The 25,465-nt window shown below is 34.1% G+C and overlaps 1 protein-coding gene across 1 annotated transcript in view; it reads left to right on the top strand.

Annotated features, from left to right (window-relative positions):
• Positions 1-682: 682 nt before the first annotated feature.
• The window catches only part of LOC145689995 (uncharacterized), a 690,354-nt gene continuing 665,571 nt past the window's right edge, over positions 683-25,465 (top strand). The window contains exon 1 of the mRNA XM_081764461.1: positions 683-844. Coding sequence (XP_081620587.1) covers positions 707-844 — 138 coding nt within the window. The 5' untranslated portion in view covers positions 683-706. The remainder of the gene's footprint in view (positions 845-25,465) is intronic.

Here is a 25,465-nt window from a genome sequence, read left to right as displayed (position 1 = left end):
GCAAAATGATAAAAAAAACACCCCAGGTCCAAACCTCATCTATGATGAAAATTTGATCGAGATCGCTTGGGTCGTTCAAAAGTTATTAAACCTAAAATACATTTTGATGCCAATTGGCATTATTGTGAATCAATAATAACAATAATAATGATATTCTTAAAATGAGTACATTAGCGAATAGCGCACGCCGATGCCATTTGGCACCAATGGAGTTAAGCTTTCTACCACATAGTTTTCGTCTAGTGGCATAAATCGGACAGAAAGTGTCAAAAAGCGTCAAAAAGCATATAGAAAGCACAAAACGTGCACGTTTGTTACTTGTAAATTTTTTCGCAAAACCTCTTTTTATTCTCTTAACATTAAAAAAAAATCATTGTTTCACAATCTTCCATACCACATGGTTTCTACTGATATTGACACTTAAGTCTTGTTTTCACTAGTGTAATACAGCCATGACGTATTTCCTGTAACTTGATACCCCAGAAGTAAAAACATAAAAAATAATATTATTGAATATTATTTACATTTATCTACATAATGCATAAAGAAAAAAGAAAAATAATTTCAACACGTCCAAAATTAATTCCTGCAATATAGTCACTTTCGTTTTTATTTACGTAGATAGATAGATTATAATTGTCTAATTATTAATATTTCTACCTAATTATTATTTTGTAGGTGCTGGTAGGATGTTATCGAAGCCGGGATGAGACAGACGCCACTCCCACATGGAACAGCCAAAGAGAAATCCAAACAGCAGCAGCCCATATCCAGCGGGGAAGTCAAATATCCGTTCGGTGTACAAAACGACTTCGGACAGGTGATCCTCTCAGGCGGGGCCAAGGTAATGTAACATTTTTTCTATTGTACTTTAACAAAAATATATTACTTTGGTAAATTGGTCGCAAGTTAACTTTAAGTATTGTAAAAATTTAATGATTTCACAAATTGCTGCGCTTGATGCGGAATCTGAAAAGAAAATCAATATGATGTTAGAAAACTTGAAGAACGACTGTGAAGAATATGGGATGAAAATAAATGTGAAAAAGACAAAAGCCATTGTAATTGGAACGAGGCGATTCATGTCAAATGTAGAAGTAGGAGGGTGGAAAATAGAAAAAGCGACTAGTTTTGTAGTATTAATAGTGATGATATGAAATGTGAACGAGAAATAAAAGCGAAAATAGAAATGACGAAAGAGGCCTTTGTGATGAAGAAAATACTTTTTTGTGTGACCTTGAATTAAAAGTTGAAAAAAACTCATAAAATGCTTCGTTAAGCAAAAATTATTAAAAACGTCTGGAAGCTTCCGAAATGTGGGTGTGGAAAAGAATGAGGACAATTAGCTGGGTGGAGCGGAAAACGAATGAGAGGGTCTTAGAAATAGTGGAAGAGAAAGAATAATTTTAGATATTATTAAGAAGAGAAAGAGAAACTGATTGAGAAATTGGCTAAGAAGGAACTGTATCATGAAGGACGTGCAAGAGTGTGTGGTGGCAGCAGGACAGAGAGGGGGAAACAGCGAAGGAGACTACAATTAATGGACAATATGAATACAGAAAAATCGTACGTGAAGACTCAGAGGTTAGCGAAAGACCGTGGAGCATGGAAGCATGACTTTCGAATAATGGCAGAATACCTATGATGATGATGACACTGCAAGTAATAAATAAGTTGTTGGATTTTTTTAGAAATAACTTTTGATTATTGTTTCACATATCCAAAAATGTCCTGAAGTCTCCTATCTCTGAACTAAAAATATATAGAGTATCTCCTAACAGCGGTTAATAAGAACTGCGCTAAGAGAGTTCAAAATGTACCGAAACTTTTAATGTGTCGCTGAGTGTAAAGGTAGAAACGACTTGCAAATGTATAAATGGTAACGTGTATGTATCCTATCACTATTTAAAAGTAATTTTTGTTCCCGCATTACTCATTGGCCACATTTCAAGTTTAGGCACATTTTGAACATTCTCAAAGCAGTTCTATTAACCACTCTAGTCTTTTTTGTTCACTGGTAGAACACTTCAGAATGTTTTGGACCGGTTGAATAATGACCAAAGAGTCGTTTCTGAAAAAATGTCCAAATCACGTTCAAACACTAACTTTTTTTCTTTCTGCAATGCATACTCCACTAATGAAGGCAAGGAACTAATCAACTTTGAATATGGAGAAATGTATCCATGTAAGCATATACAGTAGATTGTAGTGTTTACGCATACTTTACTCAGGATAAAAATGTTCACTGTATGCAACGAATAAAAGGTGGCCTCTGTTAACAACGTCAATTTAACCTAAAATAAATATTACAAAGAAATAGGTTCATCTTACACACAAAAAAAAAAAAAAAACTCGAATGAATCGTCGTCTTTACCAGGATTAAGTTATATTAAAATCCAACAACGGGTTTCAACATATATATTATTCGTCATTAGATTTCAATACAACGACAATTATAGTCTTATATACAGTAAAATATCTTTATCCGATAACACATTTTAAAACCTATAAATTATTACAAGTTTTGCCCAGATTTGGGTTCGATTCTCCAGCAGAACACTATTCTTATTCTGTATCGACTAAGTATAAAATATATTTTCCTCATTCTTTTCCACGTTATGTTTTGACTCTCAGTATCAAGTCGATATCAGCAATCCTATTATGAAAGCTGCAATCTATTTATACTAATTATTGCAGTTCTAATTATCTAAATTACCTATCAACGTTATTAGTGTTTAATCAATGTACTTAATATATTCCTTAGCATACAACTTAGTGTCGAGAGAAAGTGTTCCGGAATATAGCTGGAAGGAATTCTTTTATAATGCCTTTGTTGTTCCCTTTCAACAAGAGAATATAATTTCTCTATTAGCAACATTGTTAACGCTTGTTTATGAACATAAACTTTCTCTACCAAGGGAAGTGTCTACAGCAGTAGCTTCTAATCTACGGAGCGTGGAAAAGAAATAAAGCGGGACACAAGCTGCTGACGAAAATAAAACTGTGAAATTATGAATGAAGCATCATTTGTAATGACCATTTACAATTTTGCTTTTAGCAAAGTTCCCAGGCGCTAAGCCTTTGACATATCATTCCTATTCCTATTCAACATTATTGAAATCTAAATAATTATGGGAAGAAACTTTCTCTCTCTCTTTCTCCCTCTCTCTCTCTCTCTCTCTCTCTCTCTCTATATATATATATATATATATATATAATGAGTATAAAATACTATTTAAGTGTACAACACGGGTTTCAAAAACTTATATCCATCAGGTAAGACCAAATTATTATTATAGAAGGTTTGAGAGTTCAGGGCTGTGTCAGAAATTGAAGAAGAGGGTAAACAAAGGAACGTATGATCAACGAGCGGGAGTAAGGGGCCTTGTAGTCTAGAAGGTCATATGGAAAATTACTCTAAAGTTAGGTAACAATTAAGAAAAGTTAAAAGAAAAGATTTTGCGCAAGAAATCAAGCTAGAATTTTAAAGGCAAGACACAGAACTCAAAGATAAAAATCATATAATAACCACTTACTTAATACACACTCGTCGTGCAAGTAACTGTATTGTCCGTGCAAAAATTACGTTAAAAATATTCTCGACAAGTAACTTGAAAATGCAAACATAGAAGTGTCACGTAACTTCACGCCATTTTACAATTCTCAAACCCTTTTTACAACGAAAAATGTGTCACCTCATTAGTTAAAATTATATCAAGCTATTATTTAGTTGTTGCTAGTAATGTATAAAATACGTTATATAAGTCAATAGTGTTGTAAAAAAACGGTTTTTTTTCTGTGAAGTTTTTTTTCAATAAAAAACATCGTTCTTTTTCATGTTTTTTTTCAAATGTCTGTTTTTTTTTCTGGCAGCTATTATTTATTGATGTATGTTGAAGATTATTGAAATAATCAATAGAACTTGAGTCGAAGCCCTCGTAACTTACAAATCGTTTGTTTCCTTGTACATATACGAGCAAAATCGTGTGATTATTCCTTTCGGACCCAGATCATTTTTGGCGTTTTCATACTTTGTCAGTTAGTGACGTATTCCTCAAAAACCATTTACCCTATTGATATGGTTAAGACCTTGTTTTTTAGAAAAGGAATGTGGCTATTTTTTGGTGTACGTTACATTGCAGTGTTGCGAGCAGGTGGGAAATTACTGAGGGAAATGTAGGGGTGAAAATTTACAAAAAATCCCTAACCGAAATTCAAGGTTTTTTGTATCTAGCACCACTGTTGCCATATGGGTCTAACTCACCTAAAAAGATTCTTTGGGGCGTTGACAAGGTACAGTGAAAGCCTGAAGTCGCTGGTTTCCATTCAAAGAGAGAAAGAAAAAAATCTGTTTCCATACACATGAAATTTTGACACTTTTTACGCCTCAAAAGCAAAAATCAACAGATATGCCGACGCTACAGCTTCTCTAATTATCCTATTTGAAACTTTTTATGGTGTGTTCTGTAGGCTAAAGAGAAGGCTTTCAGGTAGTGGTACATTTGTTCCAACGTAGCGAGCAAGAGGGAAATAATAGAGGGGAAAGGGAAATTTGCCGAATTTTTCACTTACAATCGGGAATTAATTGTTTTGGCTGGAAACATTGCCATAAAACATACGTAAACTATCTGATTGTAAACCTTGGTACCCTAAGAATGTATCCTACAAGTATCATTGCGATATCTAACAATGTAAACATGAAATTTAAAAAAAAAAATCTCATTCTAACTCAGAAATGCACAATTTTCTTACCATTTACAGAACATGGTTTATTATAAGCCACAACTGTACTTCCCCTAATTCTTCTACCAAAACTTTTTATGGTGCGCTGTGTCGGCTAAGGACGAGGCTTTCAGACAGTGGTACGTTTGTTCGAATGTAGCCAACAAGAGGGAAATAATAGACAAAAAGGGAATTTTTCCAAAATTTCCTCCTAAAATCGGAAATTAAAATTTTCTGTAGCTGGCAACAGTGCTAGCAGACACACACAAACTATCTTAAAAGAAACTTTGGTATCCCTATTATATACCCTACAAGTATTGTGACGATATCCAATAAAGTAAGCAGATCATTAAAAAATATTTCAGTCTACGTAAAAAAAATCAATTATCTTTCCACTTAGAGAACAAGGTCTACTGTAAACCTCAACTGTACTTCCCCTAACTATCGTATTGAAACTTTCTATAGTGTGTTGTGAAGGGCAAAGACAAGACTTTCAGATACTGGTACTTTTGTTCCTATGTAGTCAACAAGAGGGATATAGTAGACAAAACAGTAATTTTCCCCTAACATCTTGAATTAAAATTTTCCGTAGTTGGCAACACTGCGCGCAAGCCCATCCAATTGATGTCAACAATTAGGTATCCATCCGACGTATCTACCTGACAAGTCTTAAGGAGGTCTCTCTACAACGAATGAAGCTACAGGGGAAAAGCAATAAAGAAAATTCGAAAATTCTTGAATTTTTGACGGGTGAAATTTGAGAAGGAAATTCGACACACAGAAGAAGAAGAAACTAAAATGATAAACTATGGACCAACCATATTTGGCAAAACAATATATACCGATATCTTAATTAGTGACCATACAGGAGCGGATTAAAAAAGTAACACATGTGCCACTTTGGCCATGTGGGTCCGAAAGGGTTACGAGTGTACATTTAATTACATTTTTTGACTACTAACTTGTGTTGTTGTAGTAATTATAGTCTTGACTAATAATAATATCGTTGTTGTAAACAATCATAATCTCTCCTTTTTACATCTTAGTTCCAATACTGATGCTGAGAAATTCAGGGTGTTTCAAAATGAATATCGGGGAATTAAGTCTTCGTAGTACTTATTACATTTTACGCACAGTTATAAATACATCAAATAAAAGAACACCTCAAAAAGTTTTTGCTTCAAGTGTTCGATGTGAGCTTCATTCGTCACATGGCACACATTGAGTCAATAGGTGAGAAAGGCCCATAAACTTTCCGCCATATGGCACAAAACATTCAATTCATACAGACGGTTGCACTGTAACTACAGATTCAGTCTTTGCAAGGTTAAAACACACAAAGCTGTCTGGTCTCTAGTCTCTATCTTTGCTACTTGCTCTTTCTAACGGCAGACAGAGGAAACAATGCATGGCATGCGTGTGTACAAAACTGTTTGAGTTGCTCTTTTATTTGATAATACTTATAATTGTAAGTTAATTGTAATAGATACTATAAAGTTTCAAAACCCTAATATTCATTTTCAAATTATTACTTTCAAATTCATTTTCAAATTTGAACTCATTACTTCAAATTATGTTATCCTATATTCATGTCTTGTATGTACACTCATGTCCAAAATTATTGTTCCATGTCTATAAATATGTTGTTCTAGGAATATAATTTGATAACGAATCCGCCTGGTATTTCTTATAATGTTAGTATGTGTATAATCGGAAAAGACATGTATGTGGAAAATTTCATGTCAAAACAGCAGTAAATAAGAACAATGAAACGAAAATGAAACTTTCTTGTCCATTTAGCAACATTTTCTTTTACTCTTTCTCATTTTCGTATTTATGATTCTTTTCCTTTGAAATTTATCATAAATATACATTTTCAGATTATACACACAGCATCAGTATTAAAAGTACCCTGCAAACTCGTTATCAAATTATATTCTTACAAGAAGACAGTTATAGATATGCAACAATCATTTTGGACATGAGTGTACATATCATCGGGCCTGCCCTAGGCAATTTGTCGCCCGCGCAATGAGGTAATTTGCCGCCTCCCTCTTTCTCCAGAAAGAACAAATCTTAAAAGTCACGATTTTAAGTATGCTACTCCAGCATGAACAACGAAAGGGAGGGAAACTACACCCGCACTCAGAAAGGCTTATATACTTACTACAAATACAATATTGTTGTTTGTTTTTTTTTCTTTAAATATTAATCTATTATGTTAGTGAAAGATAAAGCAAATACATCTGAAAGATGGTAATCCATTTTATAGAATTCAATATCGAGTTTCAATCTCAACATATCAGTTTGCAATTATAGTGCAACTAGCTCTTTTACCTTTATTTCTTGATTTTCCTTCTACATCTGTTATTTTTTTTTAAAAAAAAAAGTGTTTCCACCTTCAATGATAACGATCCTATTTGCGACAAAGACAAGAGAAGCTCTGCTAACTAACCAAAGGGGGCAGGCATTCGAGAATTGAGTTCCTGTATTTGACAACAATCAAGCAGTTTATTCTGGGATTTATTTTGCCATTTGCTTTAGCACTGATCAGACTTAAACTAATGAGACCTAAACATAATTTATGAAGGTAGTATTCAAATAGAAGGTCAGCTTAGTAAATTTAGCTACCATGATCATGAAGTCTGTCTCCAACAAGAAATATTTATTTTAAATAAAATACTTATGACAGATATTGCAGCCCCGTGGAAATGCACGTGTTGCACATATGATAGAGCCAGCAATGCATATCATATATCAAGTCGACAAATTATTTATATATGATATTCAGAAAAATATTAGTAGGCAAATTAGTTTTAGTTTTTACCTTTAGACAAGTTATTTGCGTTTTATACTGTTCGTTATATTATTTTCGTACTTATTAAAGGCCTACTTTCATGAAAAAAATGTTCATTTCTACTTTTATTTCTTCGTTGATATTGTTGAAACAGTACAGAAACCCGGATTCTTAGTAGGTACACTACTCATATAAATTGTAAAATATTTGTACCGTATCAGTTTCTAATGTTTAATTTATGTTGCATTTTATGGTAATTACACCTACATAAAAATACTTCAGACTTAAATGACGTAAGATACATTACAAATGACTATTTGAAAAAAAACGAAATTTAGAAAAAAAACGAGAGGCAATGTTTTTTTTCTAAAAAAAACGTACATTTCTGAAAAAAACGAACGTTTTTTTTTCTATTTACAACACTATAAAGGCAAAGTCAATGAAAGTATTACTTGTAATAACACCTGTATTGCCGTGAGGTTTAAATGTATTTATAAGAATGGTAAAGTAGGGGAGAGCAGCCGCTACAAAGTTAGCCTCATAAAATTTTCAAAAATAACTTTTAACCCCATATAAACTTTAAAAATCAATGTTAGTTTACAGTGAGCGAGGGAGCGAAGTTACAACTTTGAGATTTTCAATTTGAGGTCATACGAACCCCAGTAAGTAAAGTAACATTACTAGAAAAAAATGACTTAAATATAAAACTATTTGTAAAATAATAGTATATGAGTAAGTAATCTCTACTTGCATTAGGATGCTGTGGTGTGTGGCGTCCCTGGTTCGATCCCCGGCCAAGTAAATTCGTGGTGGAAAAGATCGTGTCCGTGGGTTTTCCTGGCGTACTCCAGTTTCATTCGACATTTTCATTCCACCAATTCTTCCATCATCGTTCACTTGCCTTAATCATCAATCTGTCTTAGCCGAATAGACATAATTGTGGGACGTTAAACGGAAAGATTTCGTATTAGGATGCGTTTTAAACAAATTCAGACAGAAGATATTACTATAATACTTCTGTAACTTAAAAACCTTGGATACATTTTTTAAAAATAATTTCCAGCTTTTGTTTCGCTTTCGAGTGAATCTATTGAGCTATTTAAAAAAAACATTTAAATTTTGTCAAATATTAAAATATATAGCGGTAGTATGATATCGGTAGTAAAATATATAGCGGTAGCGGTAGTCTTTAATCTTTTCTATTATGTTATCTAGTTTGGTTGAATTACGAAACATTACTTGATTTTTTACAAATGTACATTTATGTTTTTTTTTACAACGAAAAGAATCTGAATTAGACCATGTGATATAATCACGATTCCTTAAATCAGCATACAAACACTTCCAAGATGGTAGAAGTCACAAAAGAAATGAATTACATCATTTTCACCTGTTCCTTCTATTGATTATTACATATGAATTAGAAAGATTAATTCATTTTCTTTTAGTTTGTGATATTCATGAATTATAGTGTTTAGTAGATGTACGTAATGATCTCCTTATCCGCTAAATTGTTATGTTATTTCCTTCAATTTATTAACGTTTCACCTCTTATATACTTTAAACTTTCGTCAAAGCATGTACTTTTATTTTCTGAATCGACCATGTGTCTACTATAAATGTAATTACAACATAATTAATTCACATGTAACAATTAATAGAAGAAAGAGGTGAAAATTGATTTTTTTTTTTTTTTGTGACGCCTGCTATCTTGGGAGAGTTTTTATGGTGCTTTGGTGCTTAATCATGATCATCACATAGTCTATTTCAGTTTCTTTTCCTGGTCGATTCAATCATTTATAACATAGAATAAATTATTTATTTGTATCGATCATTGCATAATGTAATTCAACATATCTGAACAACACAGTATACAAACCAGATGGTCGTTATCGTTTACAGTAAGGGCACTGCAGTATTTTATAAGCTTTTCTGTCAACCTACCAAAAGTATATTATCATCCTGTCAACAGAAACTCACACTGAACACTCGCAACAGATCGACTAACATGAAATTTTAGGACACAGAATGATTTATCTGCATCACAGGCAGCCATTTTACAACTTGGCGCTTGGCCACCTGGGAGGAGAATGTACAACTATTACGACCGTACCAAACGAAACTCCTGTGTGTGGTCGAAAGTATTTCAATACAATTTTATTCGTCGATAGAGTATTAATGCCCATGGAATGATTTCTTGTCGTTTAAATCATTTTGAAACATGCTATTTTATATTTACACTTTATGGTTAAATGGTAAGTCTCTTGCACGTTGTATCATGTATTTAAATATAGTTTCTGCGTATGTGTTTAATAAATAGTCAAAGATAGTGTTTCGTTTGGAAACGAAAGAAAACGAGAATTGGGATGCACAGTAGATAGAAGTTGAGGCTGTCTCGTCTCGAAAATGGATTGTAAAATTGATGTCTCGTTTTTAAAAAAATATGTATATATTTCTATTGGAAAAGCTCCCTCATTAGAAAAATCATGTCTTGTCTTGCCTCGTGCACAGCCCTAAACGTATTATATGACTTGTGAGTGCCCCATCAAAGAATAGATATATGGCCTACCTTTCAGGTTATTCCCTGAAATACTTCGTTTCAGGAAATTTTTGCTAAACTTGGTCCCTATCTAGGATTCAGGTCAAATTTTCCAAATGAAGAAAAGAGTCGCCATATGTAAACTGTTAAACTGGTAAAACTATAGATCGTAAACGTGAAAATTGTTTTTCTAAAATTAAATGATTTTTATAGTTGAGTTTAGTTCATTTTGAGTTTAACGTCCCTTTCAGCAGCGAGGCTATCTGAAATGGGACCTACTGATTAACATGGAATCCGAACTACATGAGCTCCTGCCGGGAATCGAACCCGGCTTCTCCACGCCAAAGTCGCGTACGCTATCCGCCTATCCACGAAGGAGCTTACATGATCTTTATAGTTAGAAGAGATATAGAAACAGATTTCGAGAGCAAACAGAATTTTTAAATAGCTAGATGAACTCTTTATAATATAAAACAATTGCTCATTTTAATCCATCGGGTAAAATTTTCATGTTGACACATATATTCAAAGTTCCTTAGTAAAAATTCATAAATACACTAGAGGTAATTCTACTGTTGACATTGAGCTGAACAGAAATTCTAAACAGAGAAGCATGTGAATATTGGCTTCGCGATACGCCACTGAAATCCATTTCTGTTCACCCTAGGGAGAAATTATGTAACATTCATCACCTCATTGAAGCCAACTATGGTAGATCCTGCAAAGAGGTCGGGTTGGAGAGGAGAGGTCGGGAAAATCTAGGGATTACATTACAAAGAGGTTTGGAGTCTCTTCTCTCCTATTATTAGGTCAAATGGAGGGGAGTAGTGCATCATGGAACGAAGAAGAATGATCAGAGAAAGAGAGAGCAGCGTGACAACACCGTTGCGAACATCTTCTCGAGTCATCCAATCAATGAAGCTTCTTTCTGAAGGTTCGTCCATCATCCGCACGTCGTTGACAATAGAGCATCGCTTTCTTCCAAAATGACAAGGTTTTCTTTTCCACCCTACATTCTTTTTCTTTCCTAGCCGTTTATTTAACAGTGTTGTCATCTCGGAAGGAAATATGATAAAGTCCACGTCGTTTTCAAAATGAAGCGTAAATATATTTCAAGTACATTAACAATGAAAGAACAAAACCCAAAACAAATCGACCTCTTACAGGATGGTTACAAATTCTAGAACATAATTGAAAATTCCTGGATGTATGACATGAGATGACATGAAGTTAAATATTTAATTTAACATCCCACGTTATGCAATTAGGCTAAAAATGACAAATGATTAATGAAAGTGAATTATTATGAGATAATTACTGGACTGAGAGTGTGGGAGAAACTGGGAGATCTCCGAGAAAATCCCGAGGTTGTTCACCAAACCTCGTATAGTCTTGGGTCGAACGATGTTTTTTTCTCACCAAAGGAACAGGTCTACCACTGGGTCACCATAGCCCAGTTGTTGTATGACGTATTTCCCAGACTCTGCATTGGAAAAAGGAGGATTCTGCACTGAACTTGACAACCATCAACTCTTAAACCTAAATGAATTTTAAAATCTATGGTGTATACTGTGAAATACTTGGATTTTGGAACATCGGTGGGAGATGATAACCACGGCAACGGTTGTCCAAAATCTTCACATGATCATAATTCAAGGAAACATTATCAAACATTTATGATCTTGAAATTAATTATGATAATGTGGAAGCAGCTTGATTTGCATTAAGGTAATACCATGTTCATCTAGTCAACTTTCTATTACAGATTCCGTGTATATTATTAATAAATGAGCCAGTTAATAGAGAAAATCGATTATAATCGATTTTCTAAAAACTTAAATGCAGATCATTTATCTTTTCGTCGGCGACTAAAACCGAAACATAATGGACAATTACTCAAATAACAAATACAATGAGTAATGTGCTTAGATATTTATAAGATAATATATCAAAAGAAAATTGAAACCCAACATAAAATTTGTTCACTCTCTTCAATAAAGATGTTGAAACAAAAAAAAAACATTAATATTGAGATAATACTATTTGTATAGTTGTGTTTTATGATTGGGTCTTCGACACCATGGTACCTTTAGTGTAATATTTTACTTGGTACCTGAGAAAGATTAAGATGTGTGAAACGTTTTTTGTTTTCTATTGAGAATGAAACAAAACAATTTGTTGTCAAAATGACTTAATATGAGTGTATAAATCGGGAAGAAGCTGTTTTTTCTCCATGTAATTTTAAATTAAGGTGATTCATATGATGGGTAAACCTGTACAAAATGTTAATTTTCATAATCATCATTGCTGTGTAACTCAGTCAGAATAAAATTATTCTCCTTCAAAAAAATTTTTGCGATTAACGTTCAGAGCTCAAAAAATCGCGTTAGAACTTTTCCGCAACTAAGCCAGAGTACTGCAGTATAATTTGATAAGTCATTTTCTCCAATCTCCTTAATGAACTCGCGAAATTGACGATGACTGAACACATGTGATTGATCTGCTATAATTAACAGCTGACATAACTGGCTTTAAAACTTCTGACATATCCAAGCATTTTCTGCACGAAGATTGTTGATTAATGATGCAATGTACGATTAATGGTTTCGAACCATCGTCATTTTCTATGGCCTTTGGGAGGCCGCGGTGGCTCAGTAGTAGTGGGTTCATCTCTGGTGCATGGGATCCTTGGTTCAATTCCAGTTCGCACCAAGTAAGCTTTGTGGTAGACAAACAATGTTTGCGTGGGTATTCTCGGGTTTCTCCCGTTTCCTCCCACCTTCTTTATTCCATCGTTTCCTTCATTTCTAATCATCAACGTCTTCTTTAGCCTAGCCGGCATAACTGTAGAACATAAAATTTTTCCTATGGTCTTTGATATGAGAATAACAACACCTTTATTTTTTCCACACATGTTTCTTCGCTACAAGTAGTAGTATTACATTTTAATTTTTTTTCATTCAAGAGTGTTTTCCTGAACTGCATTTTTAACTATATTAAAAATATCTTCTCCAATGATCGTCCCGTAAATGCTATGAATGTCAAGAAGCTCTTCATACACCTATTCCTTGAATAAAAAGTAACATCACAGTAGTATCTGAAACATCTCTTGACTCATCCAGGACGAAAGAGAACCACTCCAAGTGTCGATTTTTGTCAGACATTTGAGTTATATATATATATATACAAGTAGCTCGTGATCGGCAGACTGGAGATCACTGATCTAGAGCAAGGCTTCCAGGATATATTGCGTGAAGATCACTATTTTCTCCAGGTATATCGGAGAGTTTCATATATTTCGAAGAAAAAGGGGTTCTAATGCGAGCTTGGTTCTGAATAAGTTTCTGCGCCATACTTGAATAAAACGCAAACATTTATGTAGAAAATGTGTGGCTGTTCAAAGAAATTCTTAAGCAGAAGAAACACAAAGCTCTGTATTTACTAAAAATATAATATTGACAATTGAGCTCTGTATTTGACAAAGCTCAAGACGATAGCTTCTTTGTGGGTAAACCTACTGAAAACTACAGTCTACGTTATATCATGCAGTTGAAAAGAAAGTATTCCAGCTTGCTGTCCTACAGCGAAAACTATGTTTGGCTCTAAGTGCGAAAGTGGTAACAAGAAATTTTCTCTGGCCGATGACTCACTTGAAAGACGTAAGGACTTGTCTGAGAATATTGGAAGCCACGGTTAAAACTGCTGAAACAAATTCGTTATTTGCAATACAACTGAGTTTGCAAATAAGAGTTTCAGATGTAATTTGATTATCTCCACACGTTTCCTTTGCTCGTTTCATTCACATACCTAGAGAACAACCACACTTTAAGACAAATACCTGGAGTAAGATTAATGCAACTTCTGTATTTATATTCAGTATTTTTTACCGAAGTAAGAGATACTGAGAATTTGTTGCAGTTTTCCACAATATATTCACATGAACGTGATTTTTCTGTTGTTACTAGTTTAAAGAAAAGTTAAATGTAAATGTCAGAATGTTAAATTAGGAACGGCGTGCAAACGTTTCCTAAATCTACCCCAATATAAGATATATTAGTAAGAATAATTCAATGTAAGTTATTAAACTATCACAAGAAGATATGTTTTCAATATTATTGTGAGTGTATAAACGTAAACTTTTGTGTACATACGAAACTGTGTTTAATGCATTATCTTCAGTAATTCTATAAAGAATACACTTTTTTTAAGAATCAAGCATTTTTGCTGCAATATAAACTATGACTCATATGCTATTACTAGCTATAACTAGCTATTACAAATGCATGATCATTTTCTAAAGATATTTGACCTTGGTGAACAGAAGACATTGTGTATCAACAATGGAACATTGAATTATATGAAAGAAATTCAATTCACATACCAATTCAGGAAGGAGTAATGAGAGTAATTTTCCAATAACCATATAGCCTGGATTTTATCGTTAATTCTTAACATCTTTCTTTGTCCATGATTCTGAAGTAACCTCAATAACCAATTGTAAATAAAAATCGGTCTCCAGCAACAAAATTTCACATACCCACTACAATTAGCAGATGTTAAGTGCTGTTATAAAATCTTTCGATTATCTTGAAAAAATAAATTACCGTTACCATTCATTTTAGATCCCCATGTTTTGTCTAAATGCTGAAAATACAATTGCGGAAAGAAAGAAATTTGTAACTAAAGTAAATATACGCTTGATAGATTTGCGAGTAATTGAATTTAACATTTCTGTTAGGAATTTATATATATATTGTTATACATTGATTTCTAATTCTTACAAGTTACTAAAAGTATAATAAATGTAATATATATTAACTGTTGCTACCACTGTTACCTACAGAGCTATCTATTCTTTTTCATTCTATTTGGAAATGTGGTTCAAGAGAGTGACAGATTGCTTGGTTTGTACTTTGGAACAGCGTTGAGACAGGAAAAAGGGTCGTTATCAGGAAAAATGTATTTTGAGATTGACTAAGTGGAGGGAACTTGTAATATTTAACATACAACAACAGGTTAACATCTGCAATCAAAATAATTTATATTGAGAACTGAAAGTTTGTGTATAGCCTACCATGCCAGTTGCCCATATAGTTCTGGGAGGATAATGTGTTAATTTATAACATTTAACGGAGTTAATTCTAAATTTCTTTTGTTCTCTAAGATTTAATATTCAGAAATATTCCATTAAATGGGAATAAATATATGTAGGATTAAAGGCAGTATATACTGACATTCTTTGTTAGGAGGGAGCTCTTCTTATTACAGTGTTGCTGAAACTGCAAAATATGTTCATAATAATTATTATTAAGAGTAAGTAAGATGTAAGAATTCCCAGTGATAAATACTCGTTCATGAAAAAAGAGAGATATTCCCCATCGCTTAGTCCGTTCTATAATTTATATTGCCATTAAAGTTGAGTGTTTGGTTTGTATTCTTTGGGACCTTACCTTGGCATAAGAGAAGTATAAGTATCAGTAAATTAAAATAGATTTTTATCCTGGTGTTAGCTAAGTGTAACTAAATATACCGAAAATACACAGTAATTCCAATATAGTTTAAGAGCGGTAAAGTAGGCCTATGTGAACAACTTCTTTTATACCTTATTTGTTTGGAATAAACGACATCTTCAGATACACTTCGACTACAAGAAGAAGATAAAATATAATCATCTATGTAACAATACTCTTTACCAGAACTTGCTTAAAATTAGTACGACATTGTAGTAATATGTGAGGGCCACCAATTTAATTTTCAGCTGTAGGTACACTATGATACACACGACTGAATTTTTGGCGTAGATGGAGGCGGATCTAAAACTTAAAAACTGGAGGAAGGGGCAGCTCGAACCAATTCTATGATAGGTATATCATGAGTTTAGTATAATTTTTTTCAAAAAATAATAGCTTAAATTATTTTTGACACTCAAAACACTGGGTGGCCCAGCCCCTCGGCTCCAAGCTAGGTCCGCCACTGCGTCGATTTACAAAATCCAAACCAATAGTTGGCTGATATAGATATAAATTGTGTTGTGCTGTTGTGTTTGCATAGGGCAATTCTGACGCGAAAATGTTCAGTTTCGATCTTTTTTTTTTTTTTTTTTTTTTGGTGGGAGCATTTCTAGATCTTTTTCGTCAAGATCAGAGCTGAATAGATGGTTTGAGGAATTTCAGTGCAGCAGAACTTTTCAAAGGACCTTTCATAGTCGTGGCTGATGAAAAATATGCTGACTGTTGAATATATGCTTCAAAACGACATACTGGCACATAAATTGAGACTTCGTCATCACATTATTATCACATTAAAACATCCTCTCACCATCATCACTACGGAGGAAAAAAGTTTTTTTTTTTTTTCAGTGAGTAGCATATTTGTTGTCAGATAGAGTGGCTCCGCTATATGAGCCAAAGATTTGAAAATAGGAGATTATGAGACGTAACTGACGTTGTGGCAGGTGACGAAAACTGGATTTGTCCCTATGACCTTGGAATAAGATGCTCCTCTAATCCATGTAATTCTGGAAGAAAAAAATGTCCAAAGACGAGACGTACATCAATTGATAATTTCATCCAGCTGAACAAAATGATATGCTTTAGTGCAGAGTTTCCGAGTAGACCCACACAAGATCGAACGCTTTTTTGTAAGCGTAAAACTTGATTCTATATTAGAACCACGTCACATTAACTCGTTCGCTACTAGTTGACACCATATGGCGTCATTCATACCATTTGGCGTCAAGAGGTAGTTCTCATTCTGGGCACGTTCACTTCAGGCTAGGGCCGGGACCGGGCCATACATTTTTAAACATACAACCATATTTATCGAGCTTTATCGGGCCTAACTTTGTAAATATACTGTTCAACGATATTTATGGGACTGTTCTTTTTGGAGAACTTTTAAAGGACATCTAAATTTTTAACTTGGGACGCCCAAACTAAAAATTTGATTATCATTTTGTAATTGAGAGTAAAGCTAACCGTGTAGTAGTGAAGAGAAAAACTAAAAGTAACAGAAGTGAACATATTTAGTTTATCTGTGAGCGACAGTTTGAGTAGCCAGAGTATCTTCCATTCTTTGTCTTCACAGCAATAGACAATGACTGTTTTGAGGACTATCAGAGTGAGTTCAGTACACATCCATTTGCATAAGAATTTACACATTGACACTTTGCTTTAAATATTTGGAGTATTCATTTCATGTTGGGCATTTCATGAGAATTTATATAAATGAAATGAAATATTTAGTTTGACATTCCACGTTTATGCACCAAGGTTAAAGGAGACGGAATTTATATAAATTACCATTTTCTTTAGAGAATTCATACAGTTAGCAAGTACAAATGATAAGCTTTATTTTGTTATTCTCTCTGAATCATGTAAGCTTTTAAACTGCAAAATTAAACCTCTAATTGTTGTAAATAAAAATACAATTTTGCGTTAGTTATTAAGTTTCTGTAATTTAGGCTTATTTCGGGCTCATTTGATTATCACACGAGCTCGGTCCGGGCTCAGGCTTAAAAGAAGCATATTTCGGACTCGGGTGGGGCCTCACATTATAAATTAACGGGCCGGGCCCGGGCTAAATATTCCGGCCCGTGCAGACCTCTACTCTGGTAACACAGTGTTGGCCTGTCATTTTCTGTAATGTGCTTGCTTTCCGCTAGATGTTGTTAGTTTGTTGCAAAAAGCTAAATGTTGCAAAAGTGTAGGTGGCATATTAGGTTGGGGTACTGAAATCAAGGTGGCAGCGAATTAGTTAAGCCTTTCATTATAATAGTAGCAACACGACAGTGCGCACTATCATAAATCAATTAGATATGCAGATAAAATTATTATTTGTTAATATTATAATATGTGCATTGTATCAGTTGAAATATATCACGGACTGTTAAGTTCTGTAGTAATCGGGTACAGGTCGAAACTCCAGAAAATTCCTTTTGCTTTCCAACCTTGTTACCTTGTAATTACAATGTGATGTAAACATAGATACCAAATTTACTATACCACTTTAGTATTAGTCTGATGTAACTAAAGAATATAAACTTATTGTTCTGGTGTTAGTTGTGTGTGTGTGTAAATATAGAAACATATGGGGAGAACTGTGGTAAAAATAGATTAACTGATTAGTGCTGGTTCCTAAATCATCATTACATTACCGACCTTTACAGTTAGGGATTTTAATCATGAAATACACAGCTTAGAAACATTTACTTATCTAAAATACTAAATAATCAAAACATGTGAAATATAATGATAAATCTTTCATATGCTTGAAATGAGTTAAAACATATTATAATATTTATCTAAGAGTTATATAGGCACTATATTTTCACCTTTCTCACAGTTAACACTGTTGTTAGACACGATTCTCTCAAAACAATGTAAACTCAAAAAAATTAAACAAAGCGTTGCATAGCAATGCAAAGTGGTTTTAGTGTGTGGTTCTGTTGGTTTTAGAAGTACACCAACGAAATATCACAAAGTTCATACATTGTCGCTTAATTCTTTAGCATACTCATGGTTCATGCGGTCATTTTCAAGTGGTGAGAAACTCGCACTAAACTGTCAAGTAGTTGTTGCCATCCACAAACTATACAAGCTATGGGAAATAATCTAAAAAAAGATAAGAGACAAGATTTTTCATTCACTCTTTTGCTTTACCAAATACAGTATACTCTCGACTACCTGGATCAAGAATATCTGGCCTCCATACTATTCGGTCTAGTTCTAAAAGATAAAAAAATGGAACTTCGTAATAAAATGAGAAATACCTTTTTTGAATGATCTACTTTACTTATAACGCTTTCATATTTTTTTTAAAAAAATGATACTTTGCCAAGGAAAAGAAGTCATTTATCAAGTTATATGCCCTTTCAAAAAATAAAAATTAAGTTTTGGCTCTTTTAGGCCTACCCTTTCACATTAGCGTAATAATTTATCAATGAGCAGTAAAATCAAGTTTAAATAATACATTTAAGAATTAGATCTACATGCTAAGTTTTTAATTTAAAATTGTATGTACTGGGTTTGTCCGGAAAATAGTAGGATTAATTCTTTCTAAAAAAAATAGTTATCTACAGTTTTGACACATCGACTCTTAATAGTTTTCAAAATATGCCTCTTCTGCATCAACACAGCCTTTCCAACGACTCTGCCAATCACTGAAGACTCCTTGGAACTCAGAAACTGGAATTCTCTTCTGCTCTTTCGTTAGTTTTCAAGGAATGTCCTGGACCTAGTGATGGTGCGGTCCTTTCATGACCATATTCAGTCGGGAGAAGAGGAAGAAGTTTCCAGGAGCGACATCTGGACTGTAGGGTGGCTGGGGAAACTGTGAGATACCATGCTTGGTCAGGAAGTCCATGACAGCAAAGGCGGTGTAGTTTGGCGCATTGTCGTGATGAAGCTTCTATGAACCAGCGATTGCTGGACGGACGCTGGCAACTCGTTTCCCGAGTCTTTCAAGTACTTGAACGAATGCAGCATTCACAGTCTGACCGGGCAGTACAAACTCTCTGTGAACTGCTCCTTTAATGTCAAAAATAATGATCAACATCAATCATTTTCGACTTGCTCATGCGGGCTTTTTTTCGGGATCACTCCCATAAGCAGTCTCCATCATGACATGTGTCTCACTAGCAGTTTTACCCAGTTTGATGCAAAACTTCACAGTGTAACTTCCTCTAGTCACTGTGGAGATGACAAGGTACTTTGAAAAAGGCTCACCTTAAACTCAATCTACAGTTCGTGAAGGCTTGGAGATGACTGGCGACTGGTGCACTTGTAGCTAACCCAAGCAGTGCAGTAACATCCCCCTGTTTCACCATGTTTTGGCAAGAAAAAACCGTCCTACTACTTCTCGGACAAACCTTGTATGTATAGTGTACATCATTCCATATTTCCTCCAGTTAAATTACACATTATAAAATTTATCATAAAACTAGTACAATATTTCTATTCTTGAACTTCCTTTTACTGTAATAAATTTTCAAAATGTACAGCATAGTACATAACACACACTTACAAAGTACTGGCTTTTGTACTAAGAGTTGAGAAAATATGTGTATAAAAAGTATGTTTATAATGATATGTGTGGGGTAAGAAGTGAGTAATTACAGAACTCCGGTTTATCTGGCTTTTTAAAAATCCGACCTGTACTTCCGCCACATCTGGCCAGAGAGTCGTGAGTCTACTGTATTTTCAAAAGTCAAAAGATATTTACAGTCATATAAATATTGTAAAAATATTAGAATTTATCGAAAATATCGTTGGTCAAGTTTCCGTCACACACTGAACACGTTATCACATCTACAAGGTTATAAAAGTTTGTCTTTAAATGTTCAAAAAATATTTTAAGGAACCACGAGCTAAGCAAACACACACAATGAATCTTATTATCGTAAGGAGTTCCCTTGCATTTCATTTTGTTTCTTTTACTCATTATTTATAGCCACGAAAGACTTTGATTATATTTAGTTCCCTTATAAATATAATATAAACTGAACTTATATAGTAGATCCTATTTATTTGCAGTAAATCCATCACCAGGGAATATTTATATATAAATTGAAATCGATTCTGTGTTGTGTGTTTTCGGAGCGTCATTATATGTACACTAGCAAAAGAAAATTTTACATATTTCGGATATATTTAGTCATTTTGCTTTAAGTAATTCAACGCGTGCTTTAACTTTCTAATTGTTATACATATAATGTTCAATTTCCACGCATATTTCTTATTTACTCTCTTATCTTATATTACTAGTATATACTACTGTAGCTCCATATTATGCATCTGAGTGCATGGTGACTGAGAGCAGAGCACTTGCTCTTTCTCTCGATTGTTTCTGATTTAACCCAAGTCCATGTACAGTAAGTTTGTGGTATCGTGTTCATGGGATTTCTCGGAGTTTTCCTACATTCTCTTTCCACCCATTGTTTTGTAATCATTAACTTTCGTTAATCATCTGTTTCATTTAGCCTAAAGAGCATAACCTTGGAATTTTAAATTTAAGGTTTCATTTCTTTCCTTTCTTTTCTTTTTTTCTTTTTCTTTAGTGTGTTTATCTCTGTTTTCCACCATATTTCACATTAATCAAATCCCCCTACACGTATTACTATCGGTTATGTTTTGTGTTTTTACTTATATCTTTCATATAGAATTTATCTGATCTCGAAGTCTCGCAAAAAAAAAAAAAAAAAAGAAAAAAAAGGATTGTCTCGCATGAGAATCTTAACGAAGAATCCCGATCCATTTGTCTTCCATTATAGGTCAAACATCTAAAATCGCTGAAACATGTGCTAATACAACATATTTTAGATTAAAAGTCCAAAACATGTGCATGTCTGTAACTTTAAGCGATCCCGAGATACAGATATACATACCATCAGAGCCGGATCTAGGATTCTGTGAAGGGGGTGCACCAATAACTACCAGTACATTTGAATTAAATTTGAGTTTTTTTTAAATGCCTTTAGGCATCTGTAATGTGAATGAGCAATTGATTTGGAAATGCTAAGTGTCTAATCTCGATGAATTCTTATCCTTCAACCTTCAGAAAATGGACTTAAACTATTGATTTTGCAAAACTCACTGCTAGCTTTTCACTTTAGGTAATGCACATTTACAACGTAGGGGGAGGGGTGCACGTGCACCTTTGCACCCCCTAAATCCGGTCCTGCATATCATTATAACAATTACAACTCTTACCCCTCTTTCTTCCCACCTCTTTCCTTTTTTTCTAGGGCAAATATCAATAAATTATGAAATATTTAATGTCTTAAGGGATTTCTTGATACGAATTAAGTTCGTAACCCTTGACACTACTCTACGTACGTCAATAAATACAGTGTGTTGGTTATTTTACAAATTATATATGAATCATTATTACGAGCATGTGCATTAATGTCAGGCGTATGTGCGTAACTGTCAAAAGTGTGTGTTTGTATATATACATATATATATACCGTATATATACAATATGCTGTATTTTTACACGTATAGCAACATAAACAAAAATGAAATGAAATATTTCCGTTTAACATCCCACGTTATTCGCTTTCGGCTAACGGAGACGATGATTAAGGCAAGTGAATGATGATGGAACAATTGGTAGAATGATGAAGTGGGAGGACACGGGAGTACCTCGAGAATACCCACGGACACGATGTTGTCCACCACAGACGTACTTAGTCAGGAATCGAACCAGGGACCCCACGCAACCGAGGTGAGCGCTTTACCGCTGAACCGCAGTGCCCCTTGGCAACAAAAACAGTTCGTTCCACACTATCAGATATTCTTGACAATGACCAATATACAATTTAGCGCCACAAAATGAACTTTTTGGATTTTTTCGAAAATATGTGTATGAGGATTTATTTGCATCCATACCATTTTGTCCAGTTTAAGAAGATTCATCGATTGTCATATGTCTTACTTATGTAACTTAACAAAAATTGAAATTCTAAGAGTTTATTAAAATCCACAAGCCTTCCTTATTATCATCTAGCTTAGTGTTCTAATAAAACTTGATGAGGGTATATTTATGTATCAGTTTTATGTTAATAGGTGGCGTGCTTATCGAGCAATACCGATTTTTAGATTTACCAAAAAAAGTCGTTATTCTCGATTTTTCGAAAACTACGCATGATGATTTACAGTCATCCATATCATTTTCTTCAGTGTGATGTAATCTATCAGTTTGAATACTTACGTCTCATCTTTGGACAAAATTCCCTTTAAATGATAATATAGAAGTTTTAGACAAAATAAGCCTTTAGGAGAAAGAACACTCTACTTTGTGGAACCTTGAACAAAAAAGTTGAGAAAAAGACTCATAAAATGCCTTGTGTGGAGTAGTATACTGTATGTCCATGTATTGGGTCAGAAACATGTACACTACGCAAAAATGATGAAAACTGACTAGAAGCTTTCGAAGTGTGGGTGTGGAGAAGAATGGAAAAAATTAGCTGAGTCGACCAGAAAACGAATGAGAGGGTGTTGCAAATGATGGAGGAGAAAAGAACAATTTTAGATATTATCAAGAAGAGGGTTGGAACATTGGCTAAGAAGGAACTGTATCATGAGGAACGTGCTAGAGCGTATAGTTGTAGGAAATAGAGGAAACGGGCGAAGGAGACTACAATTAATGAACGATATCAAAACAGAGAAATTGTACATGAAGACGGAGAGGTTAGCACAAGACCTTGGGGCATGGAAGCTTCTGAGTTGCAAATAATGGCAGAATACCAATGATGATGATGATGATGATTGCTGAGATGAGATTTCTAAGAAATTTTCACAAGAAATATTCTTAGTACAGTTCCATTTTGAGAATTTCTGGAAAGAGACTTTAAATTAATGAGCGTAAGTCGGATATCGTGAGTTATTTTTATTTCTTTTGTATACTTAAATCTCTGATGCTTCCTCCTCCATATACTGAAAGAAAACCAGAAATACTAATTATTTTCGTTATGAGAGTTTCTTCAGTTGGAAATTTATGCAAAAAGGTACTCTGAACATAAGTAGCTGGAGCTTCAATATATTTTGCTTCTGTCATGTAATCGTACGTGCTTGGTTTGTCCGTGGAGAGATGGAAACACTTGAGTGCCCCCTTCTTCTATCCGCTGATGTCTGTTCGTAGTTAGAGGTGGCAATGAACAAGGAGCAGAGAAGGAGGCTTACAATGTAGAAAGACTTCATAAGAGCATCTTGTGTTTCCTTGTCTTCTGATCTTGTTTCACATCGGAGTTCCCGCTGCAGCCAGCCAGCCTTTTCCTCTTAACAACAAAAGTCGACTTCGCCAAAAGCTTCTTTGTATAATGTCATTAACTCTAGCAATCCGTCACGGAAGACAAGGCCTCTCTCTCTCTCTCTCTCTCTCTCTTCTTGTTTTACTTTTTGTAAATCGAAAAAAAATCCCTCTTTAGACGAGTTTGAACACACGCACACGTCACGTTCAGTTCGTGGTTGATACTGTGATTATTATAGGTTTCTTTATTGGGTTTACTTATTTAAAAGTTCTGGGAAATTCCTCTTATTTTTTCCTTAATATTAGTAGGGTTTACAATGTTATTAGCGTTTAATGGGAAAAATGTCCAAAGATGCAACACACACATACACACACACAATATGGGTAAAAGCAGATCTGAAAAGTAGGAGTACGCATGACGTCACCCGTCTCCTATGCCTATCTTTGCCATTGTAATTTTTAGCAAGTGGGAGACGCCATAGATGTTTTTTGAAAGTGGGGTAACGGCGTCCTCCCACCTTCCCCCTCTCCTATAGACAGAGATAGATAGATAGATAGATAAATAGATTGATTGATTGATTGATTGATTGATTGATTGATTGATTGATTGATAAGTAGATAGATAGATAGATAGATAGATAGATAGATAGATATAGATATAGTTTGCAGCGTTTACCACTTAGTGTGTTCCCATACTTTTGAACCACCCTATATACTATCATCAAGATCTTCAATATGACACTAGGAAGATGACAGTATACAGCATGACTATTGATGTACTTACGATTAACTGTAAAACTTTAATTATCAACTATAAACGTGTTCGTAGACAACATAAAATACATAATAATTGATAAAATCATATCGAGATTTCACAAAAATACATGTTTGATGGTAAATTCTCGTAGTATTCGAGAAAAATCATGCGAACTAAATGTTATGGCGCTAAAATGGCGCAGATGGTATCTATTGTTGTGTGTCTTCTACTAATGGTAACACACACACATCCAAGAATCACACATACTACTTGTAAATATTTTTAATTTTAACAGTAAAATTATAAACTTTTACGAAAATGATGTGTAATTATTGTATTCCCCTCTGGCTTGTACTATAGTAGTAGTATAAAGTGCGTGAAATGTAAGTTGCAATAATTGACATCAACTAACACTAACATAAAAGTAATCTCATAAAATCATTATATTAAAAAAAGATAACATTTTGAAATATTTTTGACAATCCTTCAGATAGTTACTCGGAAAATATTTGTGTATCTATAACGTTACGACCCGAATAGAGACGAGATCCGAAGTATAAGCATTACACCATTTTTTGTACCCAGTTTGATTTACAATATTGTAATGTCAGAACTCGTCCTTCCACACACTCGTAACTCCTCAGGATAGCTTTTGAAAGGAAGAGAAGTTTTAAATTATTTTTTTCACAGTAGATAGCTAGATTGATCATCTTAACTGCCTCCCTTAATGGTGTCAATCCGTTATCATCTTAGCAGGCAACGGCAGCCCTTATTCGCACAATAGCACTTAAACGGAAGCGAAATTTTAAATTCTTTTTCACATTAGATAGCTAGATTGATTATCTTGGCTGACTCCGTTAATGGAGTCAATCCATTATCATCTTAATAGGCAACTGCGATC

Source organism: Thermobia domestica, chromosome 1 (genome assembly GCF_964235325.1).
Source record: "Thermobia domestica chromosome 1, izTheDome1.hap1.1, whole genome shotgun sequence".
NCBI classification, from domain to species: Eukaryota; Metazoa; Arthropoda; class Insecta; order Zygentoma; family Lepismatidae; genus Thermobia; species Thermobia domestica.
This window is presented reverse-complemented; position numbering and strand designations above follow the sequence as displayed.